Here is a 24,065-nt window from a genome sequence, read left to right on the forward strand (position 1 = left end):
AAAAAAAAAAAAAAAAAAAAAAAGCTCAGATTTGCAACCATTTGCTTTCCATATTGCCTGGGCTTAGGGAAGGACAGGATTGACAAAGAGTGGCAGGACAGTAATTCTAGTGAGATTCCCGTGAAGATCATCATCTATAGCAGCTGAGAGACCTAAAAATCTTTGCAAACATTTTTTGTTTGTCCATTTTTCCTTAATGGGCCCTGTTCAAACACAGCTGTCGGGATGGGGGAATGAGCAGACAGATAGCAGTTAAGGTTTGGTAATTGCCATAAAAAGATATGGAGCAAGCATGCTAGGAGGGAAGATGAACCGAGATGAATAGGAAAAGGAGGAGTTTTATTTAGAATATCCTCTGTGCCAACCTTTCAAGCTGTTCAGACTGAGGAGCGCTTTGCTGTACCGATCATTTTACAAAGTTGTCTTTGTGTAACATGAGCCTAAAAAAAAAAAAAAAAAAAATTGGGACAATTCTTTGTTGATCCAAAGGAGATAAAATACAAAATTGTTGTGTAGAAGTGACCATTAAAAAATGAATGTTAGGGTGCTAATATGGTTTTGGAAGTTCAACATTCTGCAGCTTACAAAGAAGTACTTTTTGAATTTTATGAAAAAATGTCTTAAATATGTCTTTTCTTTTTTGTTTCAGTGTTCTGGGGTCATGAAACTTAATCCACAGCAAGCTCCATTATACGTGAGTAAAAAGTTTAAACACACTGTCATCTTCTGTCCTACCATTCACATAAAATGCTTCCCATCCCCATTTTCAGGGATTCTGCTCTTTTTCTCTTTGCTCTCCGTATACATTTTTTGTATTCCTTCACTTGTACTGTAAATGCCTCCAGTTAGTTACAGAGCATCATTATCTTTCAAAAAGATGGTTTTAAAGAAGTTTTGTGACATGCTGCAATGCCAACATATAATCATCRTAGTGCAGGAATGGCCCTTTATTTTTCCCCCTCCATAAAGAGTACTTGAGCGAATGACTGTGTTCTTGCAACTTGGCGTGTTGAGAGCCTTAAGCAGGAACTGCTTGTGTGGAAAATAGGACGTCCTAGTGTGCAGTACTCACCCGCTGTGATAATATTTTTCTGGTCAGAGTTTTAAATGTGGCAGGGAACAAGTAGAAATAGCAAACAACTAGTGTGTGCTATGACTTGTGCAGTAGGGTATGGTTGACGTCAGTCTTGTGGAAGCTCGTAACTTGGATGGCTAAATTAATAAGGAGCAAGCTTCCTCTCTCGCTTGAATAGGAGCTTTATTGCAGAATGTGGGAACTGTCAAATAAGGCCTGAATTTGTGTGTTGGGGGAGTGTTCACACGTGTTAAATTTGTGCCAAAGCTGCCACCCAGGTTTGCAACCATTTGCTTTCCATATTGCCTGGGCAGGCTCAGAGYGGGATTAGCTGATGGAGCCATCCTACGCTCGTGGGCCCACAGATCCACAGATCTTGCTAACGCTGTGATAGAGCTGAGTGCGAGGATGGAAAATTTGGAGAAAAGATTGCACGCAAATACAGCTCTAGCTGGCCTGGTGATAGAGCTGTATCTTGGAAAGTGTGGCYTATTGTAAATAATAGGTTATTTTGACATTTAATTCATGGAAGCTTTCAAATTTTAATTGTTTTTTATGAACAGTTTGAAGCTTGTGCTACATTATATTACAGTTTATGCTGTGCTTACTGTATGAAGCATTTTTCTTAAAGCAAGGTTAAYGCTATGGTATGTAACCTATCTTGGGGAAAATGACTTTTCTTGCCATATTTTGTATTACTGTGAAACTGATTTTAGCCTGAAATTTTAAATTACAAGCATATTGAAAACACATTGACTTTAAAGAAACTCAGATTTAAAGTTAGGACTCATTAAAAGAGAATGTAGTTTACGTACAAATTTACGATGTTGATGCTAGATTAGAAACACACGGATGGCAGAAGCAAGATAGAATCATTCTGGTGTCTCTAGAGCAGAGTATGGCATCCCAAATCCGGAGTCTTTGTTTTCCCAGTCTTCTCGCTTAGTTTATTTTCCCACCATTCTGAATGTTTTTGCATTTAATACATAATACTGTAGAGTAATATMTATCTAAAAGTCCTCTCCTCTACGTGATGGTTAGAAGGACTACACTGAGGTCAAATTTAGCCCACTGGAAAATCACAATTGTGCAGTTCTCAGTGTATTATTTCTTTGCAATGAAAATTAGTTCATGATGACGTTATTGCTACTTTAGTGACTCCCTTGTATCTTTTCCTCCTCTTCCCCTGGTCAGGTGTATGAGTAAATCGGATCTCTTTCAAAAAAAACAGATTAATAAGGAATTATGCCAGAAAATAAAGATATCTTAGGGGATATCTCTACATTTGACTACTTTCAGGATAACTGCTTCCCTCATGTTTTATCCTCATACAGACTTAAGGCCTTTGCAGTTCATCTTTTATGCTTTGTTCCTCTTTTAAACCAATAGCTCAAAAGCAAAATGAGGTGCACTTAGTGGGTGKTTTTTTTTTAAAATCCTGCATGAGTTTCATGCTGAAAGCTCTTTGTAGAATGCAAGCTTTGGCAAAGTGAGCAAAAATAATGCAAGAATCTGTCTTGCAAAAATGTTGCTTCATTGATATTTGTTTTTATCAGCAACATTGCTAAGCAAAATGTGATGTCTCTAATTCCAGTTYCTGGAAGCCAATTACAGAGCTTGAATGCAGTTTGTCTCATTTGATAGTTACCAGATTGCCCAGATGAATAACCTTGCAATTCCAACAAGTGTTCTGGGAACTTGAGGTGTCCTGTGCATGCGGGACCAAAGTTTTGCGGGTGATCGTAAAGATGGTACTTCCACTTACGTCAAGTACGGGGATAGGAATTACTGTATTCTTCCAGTCAGTGTGCTTAAATAGAGAGATGGCYGCCTCCTGAGTCTCTCCTTCTACTTCCTTAAATGGTTTGCACTTTTATTTGCCCCTTCTGTAAAAATTGGCTGTTGTGCCCCTGCTAAGCGTGTGGTCAGTAGGAGGTCAGAGYCTGTAATGAGGAGATTGCCAGCCTTCTGCGAGAGTCAACGTAAAGATCAAAAGAGAGAAGTTGGAAAGCACTTCTTGTAGTAATAATAGCTGTTGTGTTTTTGTAATTAGCCTATCCTGTTTAAGTGGTCTCTGCTTGTTCTCTGGTCAGTGAGGTTGCCAGGAGCTATTGCTAAGCACCATAAGCTGCAGGTTTGGGCCAGGACACGAGCTTAGCCTTTCCTCTACAAGCAGCCGGCCCCTGTCTTGTTTGGTGAGTTCCCCCATGAGAATTGTATCTCTTACCCAGATCTTCATGTTTCCTGTGTTTAATGTGGCTAAATGGGCTCTCGGCTTGGCCCCGCTCCTAGCACGCGCCATGGTGCGGTCATGAGGCCTCGCAGTTGACGCCAGCAGAGATAGGGCAGTGAAGTGGTCCTCGATATAGCTCAGCGGAAGTTCACTGTACAATTAATGCCAATGTTTAAACAGGCTGCAGGTCAAACAGCTATCAGGTTTGCATGACTGTTGGCACTTAATTGCTATTGTAGAAGACAGTGTTACCGTGCAGGGTATGTGGCCCAAAACTACGGTGCAAATTTGAAATAAAGATGCTGAAATCCACTTCCTCATTCCTGAAATATCTTGGTGATGTATTAATCTCAGCTGCTATTCTGCTGCCAGCAGAGGTTGTAAGAAGCAGGGTGGTGGAGTGGGAAAGTTGCTGGCAAGGTCTGCTGTTGGTCACATAAGCAGGGGATGAAGGTTCGATTTCTCCCTGTTAAAGGAGTGGTCCTCAACTTTATAATACAAATTTGGTTTTAATGTAGAGATGGTCTTGAGAGCTGTAATCTGCATGGCCCAGGAAGAGTTTTAAGAGAAAACAAACTCCCTCTCCTGACTTGTTCAATAGCATGGGCCAAGGTTACAAAAAGTAACTGTGTTATTTGGCTGGCCTTGGTATCCCTGATTTCTTGATGCTACTGCTCTCATGGGTTGTTTTCTTTCCAGCATGTTACTATATGGATCGTATTTTACATAGTGTCTCTGGCACAACTATGGATGTTGCTTCTGTGGAAGAGGGGGTCTGTAAAAGTCTTTAGCATGCGTTAATTTCTCCAGGTGCATTTTACTGCAGGATGTGTGAAAAGGAAGTCTGTGTGGCTGGACAGTCCTTCAGTTGCCTACCACAGACCACAGTCAGAAACATCTGTATTGTTGCACAGATACTGGATTAAATACTGTGGCTAGTGGTGTCCCCCAGGGCTCGGTACTGGGTCCCATCCTGTTCAGCTTTTTCATCAATGACCTGGATGAGGGGACAGAGTGCCTCCTCAGCAAGTTTGCTGATGATACCAAGCTGGGAGGAGTGGCTGACACACTTGAGGGCTGTGCTACCATTCAGAGAGACCTGGACAGGCTGGAGAGGTGGGTGAAGATGAACCTCATGAGGTCCAACAAGGGCAAGTGCAGAGTCCTGCACCTAGGGAGAAATAACCCTAGGCACCAGTACAAGCTGGGGGCTGACCTGCTGGAGAGCAGCTCTGCAGAGAAGGACCTGGGAGTGCTGGTGGATGACAGGTTGACCATGAGCCAGCAATGTGCCCTTGTGGCCAGGAAGGCCAATGGTCTCCTGGGGTGCATTAGGAAGAGTGTTGCCAGCAGGTTGAGGGAGGTGATCCTGCCCCTCTACTCAGCCCTGGTGAGGCCTCATCTCGAGTACTGTGTCCAGTTCTGGGCTCCCCAGTACAAGAGAGACATGGAGCTACTGGAGAGAGTCCAGCATAGGGCTACGAGGATGATCAGAGGGCTGGAGCATCTGCCCCATGAGGAACGGCTGCAAGAGCTGGGCCTCTTCAGCCTGGGGAAGAGAAGACTGAGGGGGGATCTTATCAATGTGTATAAGTACCTGAAGGGAGGGTGTCAAGGGGATGGGGACAAACTCTTTTCAGTTGCCCCATGTGACAGGACACAGAAATTGAAGCACAGGAAGTTCCGCCTGAAGGTGAGGGGGAATTTCTTCCCTGTGAGAGTGACGGAGCCCTGGCACAGGTTGCCCAGAGAGGTTGTGGAGTCTCCTTCTCTGGAGATATTCAAGGCCTGCCTGGATGCAACCCTGTCTAACATGCTCTAGGTGACCCTGCTGAGTGGGAGGTTGGACTAGATGATCTCCAGAGGTCCCTTCCAACCTTACTGATTCTATGAAATCTGAAACTGGCTTTTCCTACATCTTTTTTGCATTTCAATACTGTCCTGTTGATTTGCATCCCTGGTGAGCCTAGTGTGGTGCTTTAAGGACAAAGTTTCAGATATGATTCCTGATCTGTCTGGGATTTTGTGTGTTAAGGAATTCCAGAGAGTCAAAACTTAAGGGGCTAAATTGTTCTGTTTACTGGCAGGGTTTGGAGTGGAACTGGAAAATTGTAGAAGTATTTTTTTTAATGGGAAGCAGGAAATAAGGAGCTTAAGTTTTGTTTGTCTTTTGTTAAATACTTGCAATAATCTCTGATCTTCATCCTTTTATAAAGGTTGTACATCTGTAGCAACAAAAGTCAAAATTTCAACTGGAGTATCAAGAGATACTTTTTAGCTGTTGCCTGTGTTGTATTGAAATACTCAGATCATCAATGAGCATGCTAGTAGAAAACAAATGATGATAGAGTATTAACATTGCTCTAAATACTGAGGTTTATTTTAAGTATGTTTTTTATTATTGTGCTGCATTAATGAAGTTCTCTGTTTATAAATGAAATAGTCTAAATCAATCATTTAGCTTAAGCACAACTGTTGGTAGTATCTTTGCGAGAGAAATAAAGTGGGAAAGAGCTTCGTAAAGGTAAAGTTTTGACCTTTTTTATAAATGTTACCATTAATTGAGAGTCCAACACGGTATCTGGCAAGAGATTTAATTACAAAGGGATCAAGGATCACAAGCTGTGTCCATATTTCTAACCAAACTTCAATAAACATGAAGTGCTCTTGAGTAAATGATCAAGGTCAAGTCTTCAGTTACATAGAATGTCCTGATGATCTTTCTTCAAAAATAACCTGTGTGGCTTCTGATTTCAGCCTCACTGGGTGCTATCTATAGGATTTTTGTAACGTTATTGGTCACGCTTCTAACCCACTCGCATCTTCTGCCAGTCTGAAATCAATGCTGGTTTTTAAAATAATAACCCGAGAGCAGCAGTGGGTATAAATGTGTTGGAACAGTACACAGGTGCAATTCAATGGATGAGTTGAGACAAATTAAGTGTCATCTTTTCCTGATTACTGCCAGGACTACAATAGAAAAATCTTGGATCAGCTGGCTGTTAGATGGCAGTATTTTTTCAGCATGATAATGATCAGTAGGTGTGAAATGGAAAAGATTAGCAGCTGGAGAAGGATGATGCATCACTGGAAACTTTCTCTGTTAGTGTTTTGATTAAAAGGAACAAACTTGTTCTAAGGCACAGCACTCCTCCTCGGCTTGGTTTGTCTAAGGTGTGCCTGCGTTACTCGGAGTGATAAACCAAATGTGTCATAACTAGTGATTGCGTGACAGAGTGAACACTTAATTGATAAAAATGCTCCCATTGCCTTTGTCTTTAATCAGGTCTGTGGATTTTAGTCTCCTGTATAAGTTGCCACTTAAGAGCTGTGTAAGCTGCAAAGTTGCCGGGGAGAGTTTTGATAGAGATGAGAGCTCCCATTTCCATGCCAAAATGCCATGCAACTTAATGAAGTATGAACTTCAAAAGCTTCAGAAAGAATGCATTGACCCTCTCTTAATATAAACTGGGGTTTGGGTACAATAGGTCTTCTCTTCTGTTAATAAACTACTCCTCTAGATTTCCCTGTGTGCCCTGCTTTAATCAAAAATGGGAAGAAGAAGAAAGTACTCATGATAGGAATATTTTTCTTCCCTTCCTGTATATCATACAGGATGACATATTATTCAAGTGTACTGTGTATGTGTATTCCTGAGGAAAAACTGTTGTGATAACTCTTAATGTTAGATTTTTAGAAAACCCCTCTTTTGTATAAATATGAAAGGATTAAAAAAAAAAAAAAAAAAAAAAAAGAGAGAGAGAGCTTGAAGCTTGTGGCAGTAGTGTCTGTCCCAAGTACTGTGGTTCTCCACATTCTCATGTACAAGCACAGCCTGGGGTATAGCAAACTTTTGAACAAAGTCTTGGGTGTGACTTGTAGAGTATTATGGGCTACATAATCAACAGCCTTCCAAAATACCTACTGAAGGAACAAGAGGACAAAATGAAATACCTTTAAAATCCCAATACATAGCAGTAAAATATTCTCATAAGATTGGCAGCTGTGATTTAGTTACTTTTCTACTAACACTGAATTTGTTTTCTTAGTGGTATCTATGGTGACAAAAGCCACAGGGACTTCTGAATATCTGAAGTCAATCCAGCAGAAAAAGTAGAATATATCAAGCACGCTTTTGATGTGGGAATTTCTCATGAAAATCACTATACAGTAGTCCCATCTTTCCTTCTCTTGAGATCCTTAGGCAAGAGGAAAATAAGCCTTGATGTTTGGTTCAGTTCTGCGGTAAGAGGAACTGATAAGTCTCGTTTTTTATTTGTTGGCTTCTTGATTTCTGCCTAATGACGAAGCAGTTTTCTGCCTCACCTTCAAAGTCTAAATGAATGGAAAGCCTCTAAGCACATTTTACAAATGAAATATTTGCTTGTGTTACTTATGGAAGAACCTGATTCTCTATTGGTTGCCAGAAAGTCGGTTGGAGTGCCCAGGTAGATCCTGACGTTTGAGAGGAATGCCTTGCAGCTTTCCTGGGTTTGTTTCTGTTYCCCAGGCGTGGTAGCGTCCTCACTACGCTGTGCTCAGCCTCGTGTGCTCCAGATTCTTTTCATTCTCCACTTCCCAAATTTTAGTCTACCTCATGCAAAAAGTCACCTCTTCTGCTGCTGTGGGCATCTGGCAGCTGCTGCCAGGCTCTGTGCACATTCCCTGCTCGGTTCCCTACCTCAGCGAAGGCTTCGTGTTGCACAGATTGGTATCCACGAGGCTATTCGGTTGACTCACTACGCTTAAACTGGGCGTTCCCTAGCTCATGAGACCTGAACAACGGTAGTAGAGAACTTTCTGTAAACGGTCGCTTGTATAGCGCAGCAGTAGTTCACGTRCCGCAGGCAGCTTTGGCTGGAGAAGCCGGAGGAGGCTGCCTGGCCATCGGCCTGACATTCCTTCAAGATCAGCTGTTGGTTAGATTGCAGCTGAGAGCGCCCCTTTTTAACTCTTCTTCCCTGCTATCGCAAAGTGAAAATGCTGGGTGATTTGGATGCCAAGAGGTGACTTGGTTCCCAAGCCCTCCCATAATTTTCTATTCGTTCTTTTCTTCTGTTAGTGGTATAAATTGGGCTCGTTTTGCATGTACGAGTGGGACAGTGGACAGTAAATAGTGAATAGATTATTTTAAGCAGAACGTGTGGAGCACTTACTGTCTGAAATTCTGCCCTTAAGTTACTATTACTTTGCAGCACTAGACATGATCTTAAAGTTATATGTCTTCCTGAAGAAAGATGCCAGAGCTGGTACATGGGACCTGTGAGGGGAAGCAGAGGAGAGACTGACCCCCTCTTTTGGCCTAGCCATTAGATTAGTTCAACTAATTCGCCTCACTGAAAACATGCAAAAGAAATCCTTAGATTGCTGCAGTAATTGCTTTATTAAAAGGGAATGAAATTATATATATCTCTTAGGCCATGAATTTAGGATTCTTTCTGTTTCCTGCAATAGCTGATGAGCTGATTAGCATCTGGAAAGGAAGAGGTTGCCTTTCTGCCCTTGTGTTGGCTGCCAGGGCTGCTGCCCCTCCTCGCGGCAGGGGTGATCAGCAGAAACCAGGACTTGGTGTTTCAGAGAGTGAAAATGCTCTTCAACGGCTTTTCTTTTGTGGACGGTATTTGGATAGAGTWTTTAAATATTAATATTGTTCACATTACCTTCAGAATGACAGAATAAATTTCCCATCTTTCCAAAATGCTGGTACTCACTTTGGGAGGTGTTAGACTAAAGCCAGTTTTCACAGCAAAGCTAATGGGCGATTAGTGTTACCGAARAGGTTGATTCGATGATGGCATGATGTTTTCAAATATTCTCTCAAATCACCTCTGAAAAGCCTGCTCCTCGTYGTCTCCTGCACTCTACCTGCAGTGCTTCATGTTTAATTCTGAAGATTATGCTGCAAGCAATTTGCAAACRCTCTTCCAATGTTCAATGAAGTAATCCCATATTGTGCGCAAGTGGAAAATGAAATAAAGTGTTTTTAATTGTTCTGGGCTCAGATCAATGCAGTGTACTGCCATCAAGTGGCAGTTTTGTTACAGGACAGATATTTCACGCTGCTTTCTGCAGATCTGCCTGCATTTTTAACTTTATTTCAGAGTGATTTCTTAAGCATTGCAAAAGTTTTATCTATATAGTAGTTGTGGTTGGGGGCAGGGGAGTACTTCCTTCCAGTGGGATATAGTTAAAAACAGTTTGCATTCTCCAATGACAAAGAAAGAACATCACTTTAAAAATTGCCCCAATTATTACAGTAGCTCTGAGTACCATAGCTGTGAAATATTTAAAGAGTAAGGAACGATATTTTGCAGCTGGCAGGGAAATCGGCACTCTGAAACACACAGCTGTTGGAGCTGTGTCCCTTCTAGGGTTTTGCTGTACTGTAGACAAGACTCAAGTATGAGGAAAATGCAATCCTTCTGCTGTCTTATACCTTCCAAATCTACTGTTCAAATCTGACTTTTTGTCTTTTTTTAAGACCCATCAAGACTGCTTTAGAAAATGTACCAGTGTCAAATAATGTGTCATCATATGTACTTTATCTTCCAGGRATTGTGACTCTCTTCTCTTAAACTCTCTGATGCCGAAAGAATAGTTGAATTTCTGCTGCTTAGTCACTGAGCCCATTAAGACTGCCTGCTATTTCTCCCAAACATTAGGATTTTTGTTGTTGTTGCTATATGAGTAATTAGCAGGAAGTGCCGTCAATCACTCAAGCAGCTAGTAATAAAATTGTATGGTTCAGCTCTTTAAAAATGTGGTAAAGAACAGAAGGGCCAGAGCAAGGCATTTCTGTCAGTTTGGGTGCATTCTATAAGATACAAGTGTAGCAATTTCCATAATTTCTGAGAAAACGCTAATAGTGAGATCAGTATTCGGGGAGCTGTTGGGTGGTGCCAAGAGGGTATTCTGCTATTGAGAAATTCTCCGTTTCCTCTTCGTGTTGGTGTGAGGGCATTACCTGGAGACTTGCATAGTTCAGGCATCAGAATGAGTGCATTAGTCCTTGCGTTTCCCYGTCCTTTCTCCTCTTTTCTGTACCTGAGCTATATGGTGCCTGATATATGGATTTGGGATTACTGTAGGTAGTTACTTATTCGGACAGGACATTGTGACTGAGCACAGCAAAYGTGCAATGCTTTAAATGAACAGCCTGACTAATAATAAATTGCTCAAATAAAGGAAAAAATAAATCAGTGTTTTCTTCAATATACTGCCAATTTCTCCTAAACAATAAAATCACATTCCCAGTTATTTTTCTTATCCTAGTAATTCTTTCCAACATGCTTGTGTATAACACAAATGTATTTGAAAGATATTTACTTCTCTCATCTTTTCTATTTTTCTATTTAATTTTTGTCATTTTATTATTAATTCTATCATGTCTTCCTACATATTAAAATATCATTAGAAATGGCCTTGGCTGTTTAATGCAGCTAGGTTGGCTGTTGAGAGCACATTCTAGTTGCTTGCCTGTCTCTGTGCACCAGCGTACCCATAAAGATAAATTATGTCTTTTCTAGCACTAATGAGACCCTTTTAATTTGATGGATTTTCTGTTGCCAGTCTCTAGAGATCTCCTTCATGCATTAATATGTATGTAATACATACARCAGTCTCTTGACATGCAATAAAGATTCATTTCTGGGCTGATTGAGTTGGGGACTGAGATGTGCTCACACTGGTTTACAGTGTGCAGTCCTCTCCTTGATCTCCTTAAACCATTGCTCCCTTTGCAAATAAGCCCTTCTGCAGATTTAGACACCTGAATTGGCTGGATATGCAGTAGATCAGTGAGACTGCCCTAATATATGGGCTGTAACTAAGCCAGCCCCGCAGACAGTTGAGTTGAGTTTGTCCACAGCTGCATTTTCAGCACAGGAAGCTCTCGGGATACATCTGTGGGAGCCGGCTTAGTCCTGGAAGCAACAGTGCCCATAATATCTGTACTTCTTCTATCTGACTATCTAGCTGCCTCTATCCCCTTGGCACTGGTAATGGAGAGCTGGCTATTTATCAGTGCTATATTTATCATAGATCTGCATGGTTTCCCACATATTCCTTTTACCCAGAGTCTTAACTATGTGGTCTTTTGACTTTGCATCCATATTTTGCCCTTGTGTCAATCATTTATCCCTCAGAGCGCTAAGCTAAATTTATTTTTGGACCAGTTCTCTTTCACCTTTGGGGGGAGAAAGCAGTGGAGAGGAGGAAGAGAGAGTTATTTTGCATATGTAAGTCTGTGTTTCAGTCATGACTGTGTRGTTAACACTGAAATAGGAGGTTGGCTGGCTCAATGCAGTGTTATCAAAATATGGAATATATCAYCTCTGGTTGCTAGGTGGGCTGGCACTAAAACATTTACCATCATTCCGCCTTCCTTTGGCCTCAGGGCGAGAAGTTATGGTCCTTCTTTGTATTTTCCTAAAGACAAGAGACTATTTTGCAAAATACGCCTTTCTTATCGAAGAGGGTCTCAGTCCCCATGCCACTAACCAGAAGCCTTTGACTGGTGGAAAAAACCAGCATTGCCATTAATTTAAAAGGAAAGCAAAGATAGGTTTAACGATTGTGATTTAAAAACAAAACAAAAAAAATGTGGGAGTTGTCTTCCTGTGTGATTTGTTTTCTTAAAAAAAAAAAAAAAAAAAAAATCTCTGCCTCATGCTCCTTTAAGATCAAGGAGTTTGAAGTCATTCACAATGAAAAAGGACCCAACCCTACCCCAAACTTGGCAGTTTGCCCTTCTGTTTATTTCTGGAGTCTTTCCCCAGAGGTCTTATCTGCAGGAGATTGCAACACCGCGGCAGAATGACATCCATCTTTCCTTACGCTCCTGACCCGGGTCATTGCCTTTATCAAGGGGGATATCGCCACGTGAGGAGGGATTTCTAGAGCTGCTCGCATCTGGGCATATTTCACAGCGCTACCTTTGTTTCTGGGGCTTGGAGCTCTGCAAAACGAGCGGTTTGACGTGATTTTTTTTTTTTTTTTTTTTTTTTTTTCCCTCCGGAGCGGTCTTGTGAGTCGATGTGCACTGGCAGAATTGAGGATATCTGTAAGGACTCTTGTTTTACTGCAATGTATACCTCTGACCTGGTCCTCTGGTCCATTCCTGTCACATACGTGTGCTAAAAGATTGCAGGGTGTGCGGCCATATCTGCAAAAGGATTTGGATGTCCCAAATGCAGCGTCGGCGCATCTATGAGTGGAATAACAGCAAACAATTTACAGGTCCTAGTAAAGTCCCTAAGAGGGAAAATGCACTCAAAATTAGCAATCATAAAGCCACCTGTGCTAAGGCAGAGAGGGAAGGTGACCTAGCTGGAAATCGTGAAGGTAGGAGCTGTCCCCAAGTTCCATCTTACTGGGTTTAAGTGCTTGTCTGCATCTGTTAACCTGAAAACAGCCGCTTTGAACAGCTTGCTTGATGTGTTTTCTTGCAGTGGAAGAACAGAGCGTTGCTCTCATTTTAAGAGACAGCAGTGGTCATGCTCGGTGTCTGTGTAGCAGCTGTCCAGTTACACCGCTTAGTCAGATCTGAGAAAACTGGATTTTAGGCCTTTCTCAGTCTGAAGGGTTATTCTAGGAAATGAGGCTGCTCCAATTTGCCCTAAAAAAAGTTGCCTGAACCCCGATCTCCTTTTCCACTCGTGCGTAAGCGTTGTTTTAGTGCTTTGCGTGGTGATGCTCCTGCAGAAAGGGCTGCGAGTGTCCTCTCCAGAGGTGGTTCCTGGGGGGTTGCGCACATGATTTGCAGCAGCCCTGAGTGACCCTGGATGGGAGCAATAGTCCGAGCTCCCCGGCTCTGCTGGCATGGTGGCACAGCTCAGTGCCCCGTTGATCTAGGTTTCTGTTGATCTATTTTACTGGCAGTGTTAGCTATTAACGGCTTGTATAGCATCTAAACGGTTATATTTTGTTATWTTTTTTTATGGGTGGGGTAATTTCTACTGCGTTTTTGAAAGCTGCTTTATCGTCATTTTCTGACCCACCAGCTGATTTCAGAGCACTCTGTGGTTCTCGATTGAGCCGGAGTCATCTCAACTTTCCCTTTGATTTTGTGCAACTTGCTTATTCTCGGTCCTGAGTATTTTCCAACGAAAACGTAATATAATTGAAAAGCCAGCTTTTCCATTAAAAGCTGTTTGGATGGAAAATACTCAGTAAGTTCTAACCATTATTCTCATCTCATTGATGGGGAAACTTGAAGCRCTGGGGTGCGAGAGGACCTGCCTACTGCTGTAATGTCAGCATGATTCTGTGTCTGATTCTGCAGAAGGGGTAACAGCAAGTCCATCTCCATCTGAAAATAAACAAATGAGCCTGAATTTCTTGAAGGAATAAAAAGAAACCACAACCGTGATTTCTGTGTGTCTGTCCTCCTGCGAAAGCATTGACGCTTTCCATAAGGGGGGAAAAATGTTTCAAAAACATACTTCTTTTGTGTCCTAGCATAATGTAATAAGCAATGACCCAACAAGAATCTGGTTCATGTTATGAATAGTGGAAACAAAACAAAACTTGTTACACTGGCAGGTTACACTTACTCATCTAATCCACAGGCTTATCCAGCCTTGCTAGTAAAGCACCAGAATGCTGACTTCTGCTGTAGCTTTTCCAAAGGAAATGTATTGCAAGGAAGGTTTCTTTACTTGCATGTGAATCTCCAAACCATCTAATACCTTGACTTTCTGTCCAGCAGGACCATATTGGCTTGTGTTACCTAGATGAAAAATTAGCCAAAGATGGCAATGGTTGTCAGCACCAGTTTTGCTTTTTCATGTAGAATAAATGCAGGATCATTAGTTGTTAGTATTTTCCTATTAAAAATAGTATGTGAAATCAGTGTTTGAGTGCTTCAGCATTGCTTTCCAACACATGCTTCGTTTCCATAAGTATTTTTAGCCTTTGTGTGTGTGGGGAGGCCAGAGTGGGTGGTTAGTGGGTCAGATAACATACTTCAGAACTCCCAGTAGGAGCCATGAGAAAAACTGTTTTAGAAATCACATGCTTCACGTATAAAAATACAATTTGCCTTTTTTGTAGAAACCTGAAAATTCATTAGCTGGCATGCTAGAAGTATATTCCCTTCCTAGCCCATCTTAGCAAAATATACCTGTAGCTGGTAGAACTGATATTCCCCAGGGAGAACTTAACCTTGCCAGCGAAACTTGCATTTCTCAGCTGAGATCTTGAATGYGTGGATTTGCAAGGGCTGTCCTTGTGATCCTATTATACAGGATCCAACATGACTGATTTCTCATAAAGCAGATTTCCAGAGCCTGAAGGGAGAAGGAAAGATGTCTTCACATGCTTAAAACAATTACTACTTTTTAGAAGGTGAATACTGATTTTGAACTGATAAATGATGTAAGTGATCTTGATTCTTTTGCATTTGAAGATTCTGTTAGCTTCACTGTCATTTGCAAATATTGATAGCGTCACCTGTGAAAATGCTTTGAAGGCAAATCTTTACGGACACAGAAACCAAGTCTCAGAAAGAAGAAATGATTACTCAAAATTGCTCATGCCTTGTCTACATGCAATTTATGTACCTTTGTAATTGTAGCAGCTGAAAAGCAAATACCTCAAATGGAACAAGATCCCAGTGTTGCCAAAGCGTACTGACAGCAGGTGGGTTGTCGTTAGCCTTTAACTGCTTTAGTTTCTTAAAAGCAGTAACTGCATTTATGCTGCCTTAACTAAGCCAGCAGTTCAGCGTTGTGCCACACTAAAATCAGTTTCTGAATTAAAACCCCAAATTAAGTTGCCTTTTCCAATGCATTAGTCACTTCATGAAGCAGGCCTTAGGTTTTCTCCCTCCAGCTTGAGAAAGTGAAGGTATTTACAGCAAGGAGCACCATCCRCATTCTTTACATCGTGTTACAGATATCTGAAATGCTTTTTCATGGATTTTTAGATCAAAATGAAGGTGACCTTTTTCATGAATGGACAAAAATGGAATGTTTTCATTTCCAATGGGCTCTAAGCCAAGTAAATATTAGTCGATCCAAACTAGTTTTGAAATTAAATTATTCTTATTTGTTGGAGCATTCCAGAGAATTGCTTTGATCTATCTGTACTTTCAGCAAGGGGATATTGGCAGACTAGCCTTCCATTTCTAGCCATCAGGATGAAAGAAGGGTTATAATAACCACCTTGTGTGGCAGTGATACTGAACAGATGACATATTTTGGATAATATTAAATGAATAAAGGTAAACATACTTCAATTAAAATGTTTTTTGGAGGCTGAGTTGCAATAGTGCTGTTGGAAACTCTTCTATGTGGGTTTAAGGAATTTGGCTGCATTTGTAACTGATTTTCTTTAACTCCAGAAATGTTTGAAAGAGAAGTTTCTTCTGTGCATTAATTCCTCTTCAAACAGATATATTGTTTCAGTAGAACTTTTTTTTTTTTTTACTTTTTAATTTAAAATTGGGCATGGACAGCAGAATTGTTAATGACTGGAGAGTAAAGCCGTGCACTGAAGGGGGACCACCTTTCTACCTGCTTTGTGGTAGTTTTGTTCGTTCTGGGATCTCAGGTTGCTTTATACAGTGAGTTGTGCTATGCATAGTACAGAGAAGACCTAGCTTAGAAGATACCTGTAAGTAAACTGAAATACATGGTATTTCACGGACCTTATCTGTCTTGCTAACAATGTATGAAGACAGCCTCAAATTTTAAGTTAAAAAACTCAACTAGCATTGGAAGGATTCATTCCTTTGAGGGGTGGTGAACTGTCTCTCCATCTAGAGCTACGAAGACATAGCTGAAGAGCCTTTTGGATAGGTATCAGCTGGTGATAATTTGCATTTCCCCTAGACTTAAACATACAGTAAACTAAATAATCATAAACTATAAAATATAAACAGAATAATTTTGATTGGAAGTGATTGCTAAAAGTCATCTGGTCTAGCCAACCTCCTAAAACAGGGCCACCCTCAAAATTAGGCAGATTGCTTAAAGTCTTATGGTCATGTTACTCGTATTTGAAGTTCAGCTATCTTTTTAAGTCTCAGTTTAGATAAATCTCAAGTTATGTAGTGTTATGTGCAACCTCTGATGTGGAGGGTGCTTACAGGAGTTTACACAGRCAGCACATTGTATTAGCCTTTTTATCCTGCTTTTTTGTGATTAATGACTATGTATATGCATTATCTTTTGCAACAGTGCTGAAAATTAAATTGTTTTTCCATGAAATCAAATGTTATACTGGCAAGGGACTAGTCCGTGTGTATAGACGAGTGTCTTCTCAAATGTACGCTGCAGTTTTATTTTCATGGGAACTGGAGTAGCTGTACTTAAATTGTGAGTTTTTTTTTTTTAAAGCCTTTAACAGATTTTACTTTAAATACTTTAAATTCAGCCCTATTGATGAGTGGCCTTAAATGTCATTTTCATTTTAAGTTCCTTTAAATATTTTGTATGTTGATGCCTTAAGGGAGGAACAGTTCAAACAAAAAGATTAAAAAAAAAATCAAAGCACAAAGGTTTGTAGGTTAAAACTTAGCTTTGTTTTTTGAACATCCGCTCAAAACTGGATCCATTTGCTTGGAATTTAATATTTAGTTTTCAACTCAGCATGTGAACTGGTCATGCTTGAATTTAAAGCTTAATTTTTTTTTGCACCTGTTTTTATTTTAGCACTGGCTGTACATGATATATACTTTTGCTACATGGTTCTTTTATCCACAGCTGGAAGTCTGGTCTAGTATTATCATGTGATAACTTTCTTAAACTTATATTCCTAGCTGTGCAGCCTGTGGAAATGCAAAGTAGCCTCTCTGCTACTTTTTTTTTTTTTTTGAAGACTGGCCTGCTGGATGTGTGCTGTGCTGAAAAAAACATTGTTTCTATCAAAACCTCTAGTCCATGCTACTCCATCCCTGGCAAGTGGTACCAGACAGACTAGGTCAAATTTCTCATGTAAAAGACAGGGCTGGCATGCTCTCTGCTGTGCTCCCTTCCGAATTTTTGGTAGGATTGTACATGCTAAAATAACATTAGTTTCCCATATGAGGGGTGTCTGCAATACAGATGGGCTGAACTATGGTCCTGGAACTATGGTCAGCTTCAGAAGGGAGCTGAGTCCCCCAAAACTGGTGGGTGAGAGACATTTGAGGCAGCCAAGCTCCAGCTCCCTCTGGCCTGGCAGAAGACTGTCCCTTGGCTGCTGGGAATGTGCCACGGTTACGAGCGAGTGGATGGTGCAAATCAAAGAGCAGGAGAACAAGACATGAACTCAGAGAAAGCAGCTGTGCTTAAGTGAAGGAGTCTAGGGAGAATGGGGGGAGACTTGAGATGAAGCGTGGGAGATGATGCTAGCGTGGCCTCGGTGTACTGGAGGACTTGGAAGTCTTGAGATTTTTTTCAATAATTGTATTTGTCAAAGTGAGAACAAACTGAGTGATCATAAGGAGCAGATTTTTAATCAAATGACATGCTTATTTTATTGGATTTGTAAATTAGAATTATATAATCCACAAAAAAAATCTTTTCCAGATTTTCAGCATTAACCATATGCTCAATGGTGGCAGGGAGTGGACTAATGCAGCTGCAGTATAAAACTGGGACATCCAACTGGTTTTGATCTTGATAGAAAAGGAGCAGAAGAAGGTCACAACATAGTCTGTTCTCAGTGTCCTGTGGTTTATATAATTCTTTTTCAGGCAGATAAATGGTGGATAGTGAGAGCAAATGAACACCGTTCCCTTAATGCAGCTGCAACTGCAAAGCATCTCCCATCCCTTCCCATCYCGTCCAAGTTGGCGGATGCTGCTGCTGTACGTGCAGGTGTTGGATTGCCGATATATTTACTGTATCATATCCTGCGTTACCTAGGATAACCGTGTACCTTTTATGCACCTCATTTTTGCTCACTGCTGTTCTAAATCCCTAAGACRTTGTAACAAAACTTCTTAAACTAAGTAGGAATGTTCAGCCAACGGGATATAAATGGCAGATTCCTCTTCTTACACAAGCAAAGTTTTAAAAGCTACTGGTTTTGATCTGTACAAGGCTGTTCATCAARGCATGATCCCTCAGAGTACTAAGTGAGAAGAGCTGTTGCTGCCCATGCAGTGAGGATGTGAACGCGCCTACGTTGTGATGGTTTGGGAAACGGTCATTGCGCTRTGCGGGTATAATACTGAATGTGCTTTTTAGATGTGCATGTGAGTACCTAGCTCTCAAGGTGAAACAGAAGTTAAATTTCCATTCTAATAGAAGGTAGCCTGTTTATCTCATATGCAGCTCTAAACAGTATGCATTTACAGTTGTGTTGCCCTTTGTGATTTTTGKAGTTGCCAGTCACTGTTGCACATAGCTCTGTTGCCTGGCTGTTGCTGTCTGCTGATGTCCTAGTTGTCCACGTTTTGTCTCTTGGAAGCTGAAGAAAATCTCAGTGGAGATKAACTTTTCTTAGCTTAGTGGATTTGTAGGTTGAGGATAAGAGATGTATTCAGTAATTAAACCAAGTTCGCTGAAGCAATGAACTTAGTGGCTAGCTTGGCAGAGGGAAGGTGGATATTCAAACAAGAAGTGAGTAAGGAGTTGGCTTGTTCAAATGTCTGAAAATGGAAGCAATTTTGGGTTGCTTATCTGCTTTGTCTTTTGCTATATGTATGTGGGGGATATGTATATGTGTGTATATATAAAATTACATGTAGGTTTGCATTCATGTGTTAGATGCTACTATGATTTCACCACATTAAGTTGTTTTGAGTTTGTCCTTGAGTCTTTTGGGTACCTTTGTCCAAAGCTGTGCTCATCATACTTCTAGGTGATGCACTGGCTATCCTGCTCCGTATATAGTCTGATGGYTGAGATATATGGCTGAGAAAGGTGCTGATGAGGACTTGCACATCTGAAAATTAGAATGGGCCCAAAATCGTGTGAAAGGGGTGTATGAACGAGAAGCAGGAACCTTGGAGGCAAAGAGGTTTTATTTTATACAATACAGGTCTTGCAAATGTAACTGAACTTTTTGATTTTGTCCTTTTTCCTAGGGTGACTGTGTTATTACAGTGCAGCTGACTGAGGAAGACAAAGTGGAAGATGATGTAGTTTTTTACTTGGTGTTTACTGGCTCAACTGTCCAACACTGCACAAGCACTAGGAAGATCAGTCCAAGGAATTTGGAGACAATTGCTCCTGGTAAACGCTTACCTCTTTTTGCAAAACAGTATAGTAATTATGAAATTTGGCTAATTCAAGAAGAATTAAATGTAATGCTATTTTTGTCTTTTTTTTCTCATTTGCACATCTACTGAGAARAAGTGTGGATAAAATGACTACTTTTGCTTTTTAAAAATCCCTTACTTGATTTTGCCAGAATTGTATGGCTGTGAAATAATAATTGTTTAATATGTATGTATAAAATTCTGTGGCAGAAAATATAAAGTTATATTTGCACATAAAAAGCTTTGAAATACAACCAGATAAYGGCAGACATGTTTGCAAGGTTAGAGATGCTGCTGTTCAAGTGATGTCCAGCCTGGTAAGTTCTAGCTGCAGTTGGGATCTATTTAACTTGAGAGGTTCATTACTGAAGTGGTGTTGAAATACAGCCCTTTTGCCCCTTAACCCCACCATGCAGTTCAGAGCAGTAATCGAGTTTCTGAAACTCCTGCAGAAGAAATAACGTGTGGAGCTTGGTGGCTTCTCCCCTAGCACAGAGTTCAGACAGGGCGGGTTTTCACATTAAAGCCCACCACTCTTTTTACGACTTCATGCCGTTAACAAAACAAAAGGAAGAAAAATCTGCACAGCGTTTTCTTCTGGTGACTTCAGGACCGTGGGAATGAACATGTTCCAGGCTGCGTTCCTCACCATTAACTTTTCATTCTGACTTGTTGCTATGCAGCACATTGATACTAGTGTGAGAAAAATGTCTGACATTTTCGCTATATACAGTATAGCTTATGCGATGGAGTGTATTTCTTGAGTTTTTTTTAATCCGTCTCTGATAGCTATTGTTTTATGAGAGATGTGTGTTAAATACAATTTGGGCTGAAGAACTTACTATTGAAATATGGTACTTCCTCCTAGTGATTAGTGGCTAAAAGTTAGCTATCTTATTTGCTCACTTCCGTCTCTTTTTATGCTGTTTGGGTTGTTGAAATTACTTGGGAAGAGAAGTCTTTACACAATTCCTGATTACTGGAACCCAGCACAATCAATTAGATGAGTAATTATTTTCTCCCAGAAGAGAAGGCAAGCTGGTAACTCTTAGCCTGCTTTTGTGTCATGCACACGGGACACACAGCAACTCTGACAGCATCGGCTGCGGTGACCTCATCTCCCTCGCGGGATGTGAATGACTGAATTTGCCAAGAAAGGAACTGAAAAGCTTCTGTGTTCCCTCTCAGCCTGTAAAGGAACCGGCRTACTGCATGGGATTTCCGTGCAAGAGTAATGCTTTCCTACCATCACTTAGCCTAACATCCTCTGCACAGCGCTGGGCGCTGCTCAGACAGTGACGTGAGCCAYAAAGCCTGAAGCGCAGTGGTGGGGAGCGATCCTGGCTTTGTCTGTCCTACTGGTCCCAAGCAGACCTGAGTCACGAGGGCAGGCTCCCTCTGTCTCCTCTTGCCAATATTAGTAGCAATAACTGAGTCTGACTCCACTTCCCATCCAAAAGGAAGGTAGATAATTGCTCTCTATTTTTGCTTTGTTTTTAATGAGTGTTTTGTTTTGATCCGTGACTTTGTTGAGTGAGATGCTACATGGAGATGGTTCCCATCCCAAAATGCAGCTTTTATCAGGGAAAGATTTAACAGGACCTCAAGGAAACATTCCTTCCTGACAGTCAATGAGCACTGCCCAGAGCTGCAGCATGAGGGAAGAGGTTACACCTACCTTACACATATTTCAAAACAGCTGTTTGGGTCACACCATCTTCTGTGTTCATACTTCATTTTGGAGATACTATCTCAGAAAAAAAAAAGAATTTGGTGGTGAAGGGGGCTGTGGGATGAAGTAAGTAGAAGAAAACAATTGTTTTATCCTACTATTTGATGAGACAGATGTTTGTCCAGTGTTATTTCAACACTAACTATTCCGATTTTAATAAGAGCATGACTTCTTTCAACTTAACTCTTCCTCCTCCTCCTCCTTGAACGCTACAGTGCATCTGTAATCATGTGTTTACATTGTATATTCAGCCAGTTGCCTTGGAAATGGTTGTGGTGACTCATAGCTAGCGTTATTTGACCTCACTGCAGGATTAGCCATGAACAAGAGACAGAGTGTGGGAGACCAGCCCTTGTTTAAACATCCTAGCCTGGGCAATTAGCAAGTACTGTGTAGTTACAGAAGTGAAGTAAACTGTGCAAACAGCTTTTAGCCAAAAGCTCATCCTTCATTTACAGCTTTAAACAGCTCTTCTTTACCTCTGCAAAGGAAACGTATTGCACATCCTTAGGAGCATACCAGCTTCTCGAAGGGTGGCCGCTGTCAGGTAGAGGAAGGAACGGCTGATTAACTCAAGAGCCAACACCCTCAGCCAGCCTGCCTTAAATCTCATGTACTACCCTTACAAGCTCTCATCCTTATCCCAAGTCTTCAAAGTTTGATAGGGTCCCCAGTAGACTTCGTCTGAAGTCCATCTGAGTGCTGGGGCTCAAAGGAGAACTTTTAATTCTGTTAAAACTAATAGAAGTACAGAAACTGACTTCATTTTCTTGACTTTGTCACTAGAAATCCAAATGTATTGGCAACATGTGGAGGTATAAGAAACAGAAAGAGAAATGAATTGATTACATTTGCTGCCAAAATTAAGTAGAATGTTTTAGCAAAGCTTTCAAAGGAGATCACTTTTATTTTTTAATCATAACAACATAATGTGGTTTTAGGCAAGAAGTGAAAGAAAATGAAATGGAAATATAAACTGTCAGAATACCTCCTAAATTCTCACTGTATGTTAAAATTCTCCATATTCTGAAAGATTTTCTTGAAAGGAGAAAGATTCCTGTTCAAAAGGAAACTTTTATTTCTGTACATAATAAAATAAAAAAAAAAGGACTTCTGACAGTAAACTTATGGGAGCAGTTTTTCCTTAGAGAAATTTTTAAATTAAAATATTAGAATTTGCATTCTGTTTTGTAATTGGCTTGCATTCTGTATCAGACTCTAACTCCCAGGCTGGTGGTTTGTCCTGAAATGCCACCTGTGGAATGATGCTGTGGAGTCTTTCACAGTTAACATACTAATAAGTAATAAATTGTACAAATTTGTAAGGAAGAAAAATTGGAGTTTCACTTTCCCATTGCTTATGTCGTGATTTTATAAAAGAGAGAGCCTTAAAAGTATCCAGGGGGCTTGGTAGAGAGCAAGCTGAACCTGAGCCAGTGTTGTGCCCTGGCAGCAAGGAAGGTCAGCAGCATCCTGGGCTATATGAGCAGAAGCGTAGCCAGAGGATCAAGGGAGGTGACTGTCCCCTGTCCCTCTCTCCCCTGCTCTTCTCCCCTGCCACATTCATTAGAGCACATCTAGAATATTGYATCTGGTTTTGGGCATCTCTCCCRGAGCAGGAGAGATGCTGGTAACCAGAATGAGTTCAGCAGCAGACTGCTGCAAAGGTTGGGGCTTGGAAAATCACGGAGGAGAGGCTGAGGGAGCTAGACTTGGGCAGCCTGGAGAAGGGCAGCTTCAGGGCACCCCACAGCAGTCCTGGGCCCTGGGGAGGTCCACGAGGAGACATGGCTGGCTCTTCATGGTGGTACCTGATGGGAGAACATGGGACACGGGGCATGACTGGARGGAGATAGGTTCAGGCTGGTTATCGAGAAAAGCTCGCCCGTGAGGAGGATAGTCAAGCAGCAGAGCAGGTGCCCAGAGAGGCTGTGCAGCCTCCATCCTTTGAGGTTTTCAAGGCCTGRCTGGATAAAGCCTTGAGCAATCTGATCTGGTCTCATAGCTGGCCCTACTTTGAGCAGGACAAGACCTCCTCAGGTCCCTTCCGACATGAATGAGCCTGTGAGTCTGTGACTGTTCTGTCGCAGTTCTTCAAAAGGCAGAGATGTTTTCATGTATATGTATATATATATGTGTGTGTGTGTATGTATGCATATATGTTTGTGTATATGTATGCATATGTGTGTGTATATGAGTGTATGCATGGAATTCAATAGCAAAACTTGAGACAAACCTGGGATGGTAGGTAGGTGAGAGGTTTTGAATTTAGTTGCAATTTCAGTTTCCAGCAAATGCTGAATACAACAGTTCCTTAAAAGCACCTGATTAACAGTGGGATGCAAGATTTGGCGTTGTCTATAATTAATATTGGTGCTGGAAGGTTGAGTTAATGGAAGGATGCAACTTTGAAATGATCACATCAGTCTGAAGGAGGGGTCATGAGATTGGGAAAAACGGATAGGAGTTGGTTTGTCAGCAGTGTTCATAGCTGACAGAATGGTACCCGCCCCTCACAAAAGGGTGGCAAATTAACCTTGGTTTCCAGCGTTATTTCCTTTACTTACTGCTGAGATGATGATTAACAAAGACTTGTACTTCTTCAAGAAGCTTGAGAAAGGTCAATCATTTTYCCTACATCTTGAATTGGCTTCACATCCATTTAATACTAATTACACTTCTGTTTCAGAAACCACAGCGGCAGAGACAGCATGTTCTAGTACCCTAAAAAACACAGACTCTAGCAAAGGCTAATCCATTTTTCAACAGGAACATTTAGTATTTGATGCAGTAAATTTAAGAGTGTGCCTGTTTCATAAAGCCAGTGTATGAT

The 24,065-nt window shown here is 41.1% G+C and overlaps 1 protein-coding gene across 13 annotated transcripts in view; it reads left to right on the top strand.

Moving 5' to 3' along the window:
• AKAP13 (A-kinase anchoring protein 13) overlaps positions 1-24,065 on the top strand; it is a 230,946-nt gene that overhangs the window by 65,384 nt on the left and 141,497 nt on the right. For all 13 annotated transcript variants that reach the window (XM_085308646.1, XM_085308652.1, XM_085308651.1 and 10 more), the window contains 2 exons: positions 650-694; positions 19,327-19,474. In XM_085308646.1, coding sequence (XP_085164772.1) covers positions 662-694; positions 19,327-19,474 — 181 coding nt within the window. In that variant the 5' untranslated portion in view covers positions 650-661. The remainder of the gene's footprint in view (positions 1-649; positions 695-19,326; positions 19,475-24,065) is intronic.

Source organism: Rhea americana, unplaced genomic scaffold, assembly GCF_003343005.1.
Source record: "Rhea americana isolate MKP2758 unplaced genomic scaffold, rheAme1 scaffold_28, whole genome shotgun sequence".
NCBI lineage: Eukaryota > Metazoa > Chordata > Aves > Rheiformes > Rheidae > Rhea > Rhea americana.